At 42.3% G+C, this 12,695-nt stretch overlaps 1 protein-coding gene across 1 annotated transcript; it reads right to left on the bottom strand.

Annotated features, from left to right (window-relative positions):
• Positions 1–5,411: 5,411 nt before the first annotated feature.
• On the bottom strand, positions 5,412–9,347 carry LOC131288487 (uncharacterized). Its single transcript, XM_058317625.1, has one exon. It carries the CDS (start codon positions 9,345–9,347, stop codon positions 5,412–5,414), a length of 3,936 nt encoding a protein of 1,311 aa, XP_058173608.1.
• Positions 9,348–12,695: the final 3,348 nt, after the last annotated feature.

Below are 12,695 nucleotides of genomic sequence, written 5' to 3'. Positions count from 1 at the left end.
TGGTATAATTTTAGAAATGAAATTTTTTTTTTGTTTTTTTAATGTGGCACGACATCCCCTAGTGGGACAAGGCCTCTCTCCAAAGAGAGTTTGTGTGACCGAAAGACGGTATATTATAGATCGGTGGTCAGCCGTTCGTAATACCTGAGGGTGCCAGACTCGAGATTCGATCCCACACCTGTGGTGTGGTGTTTCCTCGCGCTACCGCTGCGCCATGGGCATCCCCTGCGCCATGGGCACCCCCCAGAAATGAAATACCTTTCACTAATAATCGTCAAAAAACCATATTGCAGAATTTCAAGTCCTGTCCAACCCATATATGCTGATATTTTGGATAGACTTGTACATCCAAGATTCAACCTATGGCTAGGCAATTCGTGCAGGCTGTCAAGTTTTTTGGATGAGCTGAATAAGAACTTAGTTTTGTGATTGTATTGTATTCATTGTATGTATTCATTCTCTCGACAATACTTTCTATAACAAATAAATTTAAGGTTAAAACTGAGAACGATGGGGTGGTTTTCAGTAAATTAAACATTTCAATAAGTTTCATCTCTCTTGTAAGATCAATTTAAAGCACCTTTATTTGATTCTGTTTTACGTATTCCCGAGGAATTGAAATACTTAAACTATGAACATTCACTGACGGCGGGAAACCCCCTTTGATAGATTTAAAAAAAAAATACAGTATTAAATAAGGGTATGTATACATATAATATATAGACAGAATAGATAAAGTGCATGATGAAAAGAAATTCATTAAATCCCGCTGTCACATCGATAGCCTGGGTTTAATTTGTGGTACAGTAAATGAAAGTATGTTCTGAACAGCACATTATATGCACTCATCTATCTCAACAACTAGAACTGTATATATTGTAAAATATAACATCCAAGATTCTTACGGCAAGGACACTTTGAACGCCTTGTGAGAACAAGCAACACCACTATACATGGAACCGGACCGATGCCAACAACCCACAATCATGTTCTGATTGATCTCTGTTTTATAGTGTTTTTGCCGCCACAAGCAATTGGTAATCATGCGGGGGTTTCGTGACGTAGTCATTAACCACCCTTTGCCGACATGGCCACCGAGTAGCAACAAATCACCGCGTCCCGCACCTCACTACGGTTGTCTTCAGGACGATGCTAAACTGTGGAACGTGATATGAGGTAAGCGGGAAGAAAACTGAACCCATTCGACGACAAGAGCACACGACGCCTCGGATTGCTGACCATCACGCTTTTCTTTAATAAGGCGGGGCCCAGACAATGACAAACGGTTGTGTTCGTGCGTGCGTGCGGATCTTGTATGTGTACCAAATATACGGAGACATTGTGGCACTATTCCCGTTCACGCATTCGTCACCGCAGTAGATATTACATTAAAATTCGTTTTCGTATCGAATATTCTGATCTGTGTCTTTTTCTCTTCTTTGTAGCAACCACCCATTCGTCATTTGTCTCTTTCCGATCTGAATGTTGGTGGCATGTGTCATACGAATAAATAAAGCTTTCAATTGTGCAGAAACTCCACCCATACAAGGACCTGCGCGTGAGAATCCAGTGAAATTGTTTAAAAGGTTTGTCAAAGTTGATGGTATTGATTTTATAACTGTTAAGTGCTACGAAATGTAGCCTCATTTTAAGTGTGTAGATGAATTTGATAATTGAGTAATAAATGTTATATACATTTGCATTAAACGGGCTATTCAAAAATAGTTCAACATTTGTAGTAATATAATTTGTAACCACCTGCGGGAAGTGGAAGAAGCATGTTGAGAATCAGCCAATATTGTAATGAGTATAATTCAATCAGAACAAAATACAATCGTGCAGAAGAAACAACGACAGTGAGGTATGGTGTATCAAACTTCCATCGTACTAGCAGAGAATTAAACTGTAGGCGATTTTACTCTGTTCTGTACTATGAACTACGATGATCTTTTCGTTTCAGAAATTTGGCTTGGATTTGGAAAAGTTCGAAACTTGGCTAAGGAAACGAAACTGTTTTCTTGCCAGTCTCCCATCGATCACCAACAGTCGTTCGAGACGAGTTGCTTAAAGACGAAACCTGCGTTCCCATTGTAGCCCAATCAGAAACGAAGACAGCAGAGAAGCAAACTTCCGTATTTTAAAAAAAAAGTGATTATATAATGGTTGCAAAGGAAAATAGTATGAGCGTAGTTTAGATCAAAATAGTCAAGAATACATAGAGGTTTTAAAAGTAAATACTATTGTGACAGTTTAATGTTTTTGATGCATTTACAATACCATGCTTGTAATAAAATAAAGTATAAAATAATTTGTTTTAGAATAAAAATATAAGAATCTTCATTTAATCAGATCAAATAACTATTGTTCAACGGACGCTTTCATTAAATTTCAACACGTTACATTGAATTGAAACAATAGGAGGGTGGCACATTGATGCACGCACAAAAACAGGGTAGCCGGAATATCTGACCAAACGAGTTTCATAAAAGTGGCCATTTGCAAACATCGTTGTTCACTCTAACGCTCAGGAAATCATCCCACGTTAGTATACAAATCCATTCCACTTGTATTCACATCGCATTTCCGGAAGGGTCCTGCAAAGAGCACGTTTGCCATACCAGAGGACACTCGCTAGCTGCAGGCGGATTGTACGAACATTCCAACCAAAACCTGTTGTTGACATTAAACTATCGTGTAGCATAGTATAGCGGTGGCATCGGTATTTGTTTACCATTCCTCCTGATCTTTGTATATTTTGCACCCTTTCAATTCAATTGGGACGACATACCATGGCTATGTGTTCGGTGTCCCCTGGCTGCTGCAATTGGTGTTCCTGAGTGCATTTCTGCCGATGCCAGTGCCGATGCATACTCAGCCCTGGTTGGAGGGATTTCTGATTGTACAGGATATGCTGTTTATTTATTCTGTAGCCTTTGGTGTCATGTGGAGGATGAGACAAGAACCGTTTCATGGTTCTTCCACTCTCGGCCCAATAATCATTCTAGAATAAACACCCCATCGTTGTTTTGCACCATTTGCAGGCACTGAACAACCATCAACAGCAGATTAATCGATTGGATCGATTCGTAATTCAGCTCACATTAATATGGTTATGCTTTCCATCCGTACAAGAAAAGTTATCAGGATTGCAACAAGGTGTGAAGCAATGAAAACAGATAAAATTTATATGAGCTTTAATGGGTTATGGAAGATTAAAAAACAAAATTATGATTGCACCAGAAACCAAGCTATTATATATTAATATGATCTTACCACGTATTCTTTTTTAAATAAACAATACTTATATTTCTCAAGGGCTTAAGACAAAATTAAATAACGAAGCCTGAATAGATGTTTAATGTTGTCTGTTTTATTTTCTTCTTTCTCAAACATACTCCCCTAAATCGGGAAGTAGTTGATGTTATTACTTTTAAGCACAAGTTGTATTGCGTTCTCTCTGTGGTTTTGCTTATTTCTTATCTGAAGAAGACATAATTATCTAGTAAAAGTTGTGTTCAATCACTTTATTGTGTTTACAGTGAGAGTTTTTTTTACTTCGAAGCTTTGATTGGCCTTTGATTTAACTAGAAAATAAAGTTTAAATATTTCATAGTTGCACCTCTAGAGTTTGCTGTCCTTACACTTCCACACGTTTGCTTGTTTGTTGCAAACCAGGAATTGTTTTATTTCCTACTTCATTTTAAATTCAAAGGTAAGAATGCTACGTTCCTCATAATAAAATGGGTACAGCGTGTTATTAGTGATACACTTTTATTAGAAGACAGTTCGGGAAAGTGAAACTAAAGTTTCTCCGTTCGCTGCATAGTTCTTATTCATCACTCACAGACCAAATTACATGCAGTCTTGGTTAAAAAGATGAAAATAATATTGCACATTCTTGTTCTGCTATTAAGTAACTATTCTCCGTCGTTCCATTATTTCATTGCATTCGTTACTTTGAGCGGTGTTTTTTAATGATTGGGTATTTCGTTTTTCTACTTAAGTAGAGAAAGCTCTTGGGATAACTTTGATAATTGTTTGAGATTCCATCGGTTGATCATCTTTTAATTTAGTCTGATGATGTATTCTCTTAAGATAACTTAAACCATGGAAGATTTTGGTGTTGCTGATAGTGGAGTGCTTGTATCTAAATGATTTATTACTAGCATTCACCGTATTCGAATGCGTGCTTTATACTTAAACCTAATATAGCGTCGAAAGAGGTACACTTTTATATTCTGATGTTAAATATTCATCATTTTCCTTCCACTTCACATGCTTAATAGATAATATCGTTGTAATGAGACTCGTTCGATAATTCTAATATACAGTTTTACTTTCTTTTCTCTACTTTTTTCAACCTAGTACAGGAACAAGTAAAAGCTAAACACAATAAAAAAGGAGTAATGTGTGTAGCCATTAGATGAGAAACCATTTTACAATGAACGTAAATAAACTTAACTAACACGTATCCAGAACCTACTAACATCTTTTTGCTTTGCCGTTTAACACCATTTCATCAACGAACGCTTTTGCTTAGCATTAACTAAGATTCGAAATCGAACTATTGATGTTTTCGTTTAACCCCTAGTCTCAGAGAAAACTACAATCATCTAATATTTAGCGTTCATTTTTATGATTACATCGATATCTTTATATCACTGGGCACTTATGATAAGAGATGAATGCTGCAACTAAATTGCGTAAAAATAAGAATCAAAAAAATTGATCATTTGTTGTCTTACCGGCAACAGTATTTGTCTTCCCTTAAACCCGAGCCAGCTGTGTGCTGATGCTGCTTTTGGTCCATACTTGGCTCTCTTTACCCTTAATCAACTTTAATTGAGAATTTTTAAACGCTAACTGGATGGGATGGATCAATAATAAATTACGATAGCAGAGACAATTTGGTAAATATTTACCCATTAAACGGCTGCCGTTCACAGTGGCAAGAGATACATTGTTGGATAAATTCATTTATTTGACATTAAGATTACACAATCATAATTGTGATACTTCCTTGCTTTACCAACTGCAAGAAACCCCTAATCTTTCTATGATATATTGTTATCTATCCCACTATTTCGGTTTTTAACTTTACGCTCTCCCAATTATGCTAGATCTTTATTATATCTAAGATTAATTGAATAAAAGAAATAAAACAAAATAATCTAATTAATAACCCTGCCTTGGTGGGGTTGACTCCTACCGAGCATGTTCATTCATTTTCATTTGATAAAATGTAGTAGATGTGGGAGATAACTGAGGCACGCATTTTAAATAGCCCATACCAACCACTAGTCTAAAGCCGATAGTGTAACCCAGAATTTTATATCGAAATTAATGAAACGAGATCATTCATGCATTATAAATGTTTACAGAAGACAGCGACGCGCGTATGCATCGACTGATCATGAAACAGAATCTGGAGTGCGGCGGCTACTTAGGGCTGATGCTGCCATGGTCGATCGAGGTCGTTCCGAAGCATTCGGGTTGTGAAAGGACCCACCGGGCGTGGGTGTCGTCCGATCGTGTATAGATAGAGGTGATGGAATGTTGGTAGTAGAGGGTGGAGAACATGCAGAAATTGGAGAATCAGATCGTGATGCAGACACGCGGCCTCCTCCACTTCCAGCACCACCTCCTGTGGTAAATTGGGTAGAAGATATTGCATTCAAGGGATGCGGGAGCAGGTGAGAAAATTGTGACAATCCGGGAAAACCAGCCAACCCTCCGAGCGGAGGGAAAAGGAAAGGATTGGGAGCGGTCTGTGGAAAGCCACCACGCTGTGCTGTGGCTCCATTAAGAAAGTGATCGGCATAAGCGGCTGTTCCACTTCCTGGTGCTTGTAGTGCGTGATTCTTAAAGGCCGCCTCAAGGTTGATTGGGAATTTTTGGGAGTCTGCGTAGAGGCGTGCAAGGAACTCGGCAGGAAGGGTTGAGCCAGGGAAGGCTCCGGCTCCAGGAAACTGTGACTGTGTCTGTTGTTGATGCTGATGATTTTTTTCCATCGATAAAACCGTTTCACTGCTGTCGGCCGTGGTCGACAGAAGCTTACGGTGCAGATTCAGGTTTGAAGCGTGACGATCACGACTTCGCTTCGACGGGAAAGCCGCGTTGCAACCATCGATGTTGCATTTGTGTAGCAGCTTCAGGTGTACGTTCTGATAGTGAGTCTTGACGGCAAAGTGGTTCTGGAAAAGCTTTCCGCAAGCCGAGCATTTCTTCGGGTTATCCTTATCCAGTGGCACGTCCGGGTCACTGAAGCAGTTACCCTCCTCACAATAGTCAACATTATCGTCTGATTCATCTTGTTCTTGTTCTTGACCAATCGGCGTCGGAGATGTACTATGAGATCGAGCGGGACTTGGTGGAGCTGCATTCATCAGATAGCTGAGTGGTGGAAACTGAGGACCACCGAGAAGTCCGACGGCTGCGCGCTGCACCATCATATCGTTTAATGGGTCATGAGACAGATTTTCTAGCTGACGCAAAGAGTTGGCTGAATCAAAGTGTTCCCCCGAACTCTTTTTGCTATCTTCAGAATCTGGACGGCGATCTCTTTCGGTGGGTTCTTGCTTCGGACGTACCAGCGGTAGCGGATTTTCCATAAGTTCCGAAGATGGACGAACCTCGATTGAATACTTGCTATGGAACTTTTCATTCGCATTCACGTCTGGACTCGAGCGTTGTTTCTTCGACAGATTAAGTGACAGATCTGTAGCCTCTGTTGCACCATCACCATCGTCCATAGGTTCTGACTTGATACGTACATGATTGTGTCGATCCACACTTTTACGATTTTCCATCGAGGATAGCTCAGACACGACAGATTCTTCAGACAGATTGCAACTGTTTGTTTTATTCTCCTTGTGTTCAAGAATTGGGTTTCCGTTCGCAGTCAAAGGCGAATTTCTCTCCTTTGCTTCCGGAGTGTTAGATCGTACTTTCTGCTCTGGTCCACCGTCTTCCCAAGAGTTCGCCTTGATTTTCTTCTCCATTGGAGCTGTAATTTCCTGAGGTTCTCTAGCGGGCGGTGACTCTTCATTCTCTTCGTTATTAGACATGCAGGACGATGAAGCGACGGCACACTTGGTGGGATTGAGGCTCTTGCGTTTGCGCTTATTTATCGAGAGAAACGCATTGACGTCGTCGCGTGTCACTTCGCCGTTGCTATCGCCATTGTTGCTTGTGGCCTCGTCCCCGTCTGACGGTGATGGGCCGTTTCGTCGGTTCGTCAGGCTAAAGTCTTGTGGTTCCTCTTCTGCGCCTCGTTCCGATAGCACGTCTTCGTCGTCCTCCTCGTGTTGTCCGAACGATTTGATATCTTCAGACTCAGAGCTAAGAGACATGTCGAACTGGTGTCCCTCGACATCGTCATCCACATCGTTGCCATCGATTACGATGCCATTTCGGTCATCATCGTCATCCTCCTCGTCGTCTCCATCGTCATCGTCCAAACGACTTCCAGAGCTGTTGAAGTGTCCGGGCGCACCGGACGAAGATCCGGAGCCCATGTACCGATCGGGAGTGTCACTGTGCGGACTGTTACTGCGGTAGCGGTAGCTCTCTGGGCTTAAAGAGGCGCGTGTGTTCTCTCGGTGGTGTTTTTCGGCAGCTGAAGCTGCATGGGCTTGATGCATGTGATGTTCGGCAGCCAAACGCCGGTGCATGCTGGCTTCCATGTTCGCCTTGAACTCAAGTGCTGAGAGCGACGGATGACCACGAAGGTGGTCTCCCGGGGGCATGAGAGGAAAAGCGGGACCGAAGGGATGCAATGGGTTGAGACCGTTTGGTAACGGCATACCGGCTGTAGACAACAGTATAGGATGAGGCTGCGCACTGCGGCCATCGTGTGGAGAAATTTTACGCCTCAGGTGCGGGGAATGAAGCTTCGGGTTCGGATTGGCGCTGTGTCGGTTGCGCGAACGGCGCGAGCTGAACATCATACTACAACCCTCCACTGTGCATTTGTGCATTTCGCGCAAGTGAACCGCCGAAAAGTGTATCTTCAGAGCGCCTTTATCACAGAACGTCTTGAAACAAACATTGCACTGAACACGTTTCTTTCCCGTCGCTGGATTGACGTATTGCGTGCCGAGATTCGGCGGTATTGCACCCCACTGTCGTTTACCGTTGCTTGGTGACGAAGAGGGCTTCTTCACATGGCCTCCCGATGATGGAGGGAGGTGCATTGGGCGGGACATAGCTGCTCCTGGTTGCATTGGGCGTCTGCTTGCCGCTGCCGCCGCTGCAGCCGCCGCTAAGTCGCGACTGAGGTTTAGCACGTTTTCACGATCTCGTTCTCGCTGGTCGCGCTCGTGTTGATGGTGATGATGGTGTAAGGATTCCCTGTCGCTGTCTCGTCCAGCGCCACCGCCGAGGGAATCGCCGCTACCCGCTGAACCCTTGTCAGAGTTAACCTTGTGGTGGTGATCTTGTTGTACACCGCCTTTGTGCGAATGATGTTTGTGATGTGGATGAGGTGATTTGCTTCGAGACTCGCGAGTAGAAGCCGCCAACAAGTTCGGAAAGGACTGGGCTACGAAGCTAGCCGCCAGTGGGTTTCCTGAAACGGCCGCCGCCATTGCAGCCGCCGAGTGGTTGAGTGAATTTGCCAGAGATATCGCCACAGAGGTTGGTGGAGGTGGAGGTGGCAGAGAGAATGGGAGGCCGTGACCGCTCATCGAAAGATTCATAAAGTTGGCTGCTGCGGCGGCGGCTGCGTGATCGCGCGAAGCGGCCGTCTGAGCTTCCAAAGATGACTGCGAGTTTCGCCGCTTTGCCGAAGTTGTTACAGCTTGGGAGAATGCGGCCGCGGCAGCTGCATGTTGCTGTTGTTGGTTAAAGTGATGTTGAGCGACGGCTGCCTCCGGACTCAGTCTTGGTGGAGGTAAACCGGGGGCCGAGAAACCGCTGAGGCTGGCTGCAGCGGCTGATAGCTTGCGGAAATCGAACGGCTGCATTGACTGTAGCCGGTTGAGCGGGTGTGTGGACAATTCAGCTACGGAGGGCATACTGCTGCTGCTAGTGGGTGTAGAATTGTCACGCGAACTGCGGTCGTTGCGATCGTTGCCGTTCGATGTAGACGCCGTGCTGGAGTTGGATGAAATGTGGCTGGCGCTTGCGCCACTGTTACTCATATTTGCATTAATGCTACTCGGGGAAGTCGATGGGCTCTTGAAAAATCCACTCATATGGTTCGGAGTCAAGCCGACCGTCAACTTCTGGTGCATTTGAGCGTTCAATTGCAGCTGCGAGTTCAGTTGCAGAGAGCTCAAATGCATATTCATCGGATGGGCAGCGATTCCTGGCGAAGACAGTCGTCTGCTGGGCGACATAACCATTTGGGTAGCTTTGTTGATCGTCAAAGTTTCTTTGGGACTGGATGGATTTTACTTGCGATTCGTTTAATGCTTGTCCTAAGCAGATTTGTTTTGCTTAAGTATAACTTAGGGTTTTGTCAATTTGCTTCATTTTAGATAGCCACAAATCCAGGAACATTGTTCTAGTATCTGCAAAATACAAAAAAGATAAATATAACATTAAAATACTGCTCCATACAAATTATCACTTGTTCATTCTCCAATCTGATTCCAGAGAGCTAAGGAAAGTTTAATTGTTTTCCTTAAGCACATATTTGGTATTCTTTTCAAAGTGTTGAGCCTAATGGTTGACAGCATAGCTACAGAACTTAAGAAGATAAGTAAGTCACCTGATAGAAGCATGTCAAATGTCTTTTGTCATACGCGACAGGAAGAAGCACCAATAAATGATCACGATTGATTTTATTTTTTATTTCGTTTGGTGTTTTGTCTGTTTGTGGTCTGAATAATGTCATATTGAGCTAAAAGGATGCACTTGCATACCACAAACTACTTCAACTTTACGGTGATGAATACGTATAGTAGATTTGATGGACAACGGAAATGGAATGGAATTTGTTGATTTTATTTATAATACAAGAGGCGTTGAATGGAATCGTTTAGCTCCATGCAGATAAGACTATGCACATGTTGCCTTTAGTTCGAGTTTAAGTGCTTCCTGCGCGATGAAGAGCTGCTAATGCGATTTAGCTGTCATGGAAGGCAAGCTGTTTCTTGCTCTCGGTCAGTTTTACGAGCTTCATCCGTTCACTGCTTTATGTCGCCAAACCTTTACTATGCGACGTGAGAGACCATATAATCCAAATGATTATTCGAGCTAAAGCTGTATAGAAACACTACAAATAAAGCTTGCGACTGCGATTTACACTTATATGTAAACTCTCAAATAAAATACGATACATAGCTTCAGATGAGCGCGGCTCGATCATAAAATATTGCTTGAGTGACTTAAGTGAAAAATAACGTTATTAAGAAAATTATCAACTAATAACCCTGAATAAAACTATATGAATGATAAGACTGATCTCCCTTAAACAGGCGAAATATTAATATTGTTGTTGTTGAAATCTTTGATGAGGTTTTTATTAAGTGGCTTAAGAGATGCATTAAAGATGGTCCGTGAAATGTTGTTTGTCCATTATAACGATTAGGTGTCTACTTTAAACTCGAAAACAAAAGAAACTGCAATTGCTGTGACAGTTCCAATTTGAAATAACGACACAACTCAATGCTTTAATGATGCAATTTTTGTTGCTGCTCATCAACGCATAGACGTCTGCATGGTTTTTGCTAAATTAATGCAAGTCGCAAAGGTACATGTAGTCGTCGTAGCTGAGTATATGTGCCTTTCAATTATTTTAAGATTAACCTTCATCATGCTACAACCATCACTACCAACATTACAACCAACATAAGTGAGAGAAGAAGGAATGTCATTTAAAAGAGTAAATCATATTTTCTACCCAATCGATCTCCTGTTCTGCGGGTGAGCCGAGGCCAATGGCCGGAATGGGTGGGAAAACATGTGTTCGAAATCGTTTGTCCGGCTTTCGTTCAACCATTATAAATGCACTTCAAACTTGTGACCAGCCATTCACGAAGCATAGAGCACGGGGAACAGGGGTTATGGTCCCTCAAGGAGTTATTAATAAAAATGATGCGACCGGAGCTCGTCGTTTGCTGCCGGTCATGGAAGTCTCGGTCATCCCGACAACTTTGTGGTTCGAGTGTCGCTTGTAGCTTGCAATGGTCTGAATGTCCCGATGCAGGGCGTGCGTGAGCTCATCGTAAATACCGCGAGGGGAGGCAACCGTTCACCCATACTGCATAAACTGTGCATTGATTGTAGGTGAAAGACGTTCCTGTACATTATTATTGCATCTCTCTCTTTCTCTCTCTCTCTCTCTCTCTCTCTCTATCTCTCTTTCTCTCTTTCTCTCTTCATCTCTATATATATAACCCTACCTCTGTATGCATGTCTATTGTTCTCCCTTTCCATCTATCTCGTTACTTTTAGCCCGTTCGAAGGGACTTCCGCGACTCCGAATGATTGACTCGAACATCGACTCGGCTGGATCAACGGGGGCTTGGAACCTGTTTTACCGGTCAAGCTTGCTTGGTTGGACGAATTACCTCTCGCTACTACCATCGTGGCCGCACAAACACACTCTGGAAATATACCGAGCGTGATTTGCGGCGACAGCGTGTGTGATCATTACGCGACACTATGAGCGATCGCGACGGAATGCCACGCTGTGACGTTCGTTTTCGCACGGTATCAATTAAAAAAAAGCGAAAATCTTTGAATTAGTCCCTAACTTTTTTTCTTTTATTGTAAACTAGTATCGTCTTCAACGATCACTTGGCTTTTAGAAATGATCGGTATCGATGATTTGTTTTAAAGTTTCATTCATATAAGAACTCGTATGAGACGTCAGAGTAGGCTTCTTAGGACCGTCAAATAAGATAGATTATGGTTTAAAATGCAAAATCAAATTTCCGGCTAAAGAAAAATATCGAAGCGAAAATTGAACCGCACGCCGCTGCTGTACGTCAACAAAAAACACAATGTGACTTGTCACGGAAAAAAACCATTAGTTGTCATTATTTAAAATGAAATAAATTAAATTTCTTTAATTTCTTTTTTCTAGTTGCTATTTGTTGCATTTCACTATGATAGGGAATGTAGGCGCCATCATGATGAGCTTATATTCTTTACTTGTTTTTCGCTTTTCATTGTTTTCTGATGGGTGTTATTGGTCCCGCTTGTCAAGCTGTTATTTGTGATGACCTGTTTCACCACCCCCTTGTTCCCGCTAGAAAGAAGGAAACTTTTAGCTCTACGTTACTCACTGGAAGGGGATATCGAAGACGACTGTTTTATGTCACGGACGTTCCGTTCTTCGAATGAAAAGAAACCCCACTCACGAAACTACAGAACTTGCTTCAGCGTAGCCAGTGCCTGGGTAACGTTATCTGCACCTTATAATTAAGTGTCATCTTTTTAAATCAGAGCACTAGCACTAAAGTCTTCCGAACTGTGGTTCTAGTTTTGTTGATGGCCCGTAAGGTTATTTATTTTTAAAATTCTCCAAAACGTCGCAAGACGACTAACGACGAGTGTCATTCTTCCTTCCTCTTAATTCTTCTTTTTTCGTATATTCTTTTTGTTTCTACCGCTTTTGCTTTTAAATACATCGAATCGATTAACGATCCCGACAAAATTAAGCACAATTATATTGATTTATCTTGATGTGCATGTTTCAGCTAAAGGAGTAAAGGAAAAAGCACTTCCTTCCGGTCTGTGTA

Source organism: Anopheles ziemanni, chromosome 3, assembly GCF_943734765.1.
Source record: "Anopheles ziemanni chromosome 3, idAnoZiCoDA_A2_x.2, whole genome shotgun sequence".
Lineage (NCBI taxonomy): Eukaryota > Metazoa > Arthropoda > Insecta > Diptera > Culicidae > Anopheles > Anopheles ziemanni.
The sequence above is the reverse complement of the archived record's forward strand: the minus strand, read 5'-3'. Positions and strand labels throughout refer to the sequence as shown.

What these genes read in the sequence shown, in the direction of transcription:
- LOC131288487 (XM_058317625.1), bottom strand. Translation starts at nt 9,347, where the DNA reads ATGGTTATGTCGCCCAGCAGACGACTGTCTTCGCCAGGAATCGCTGCC.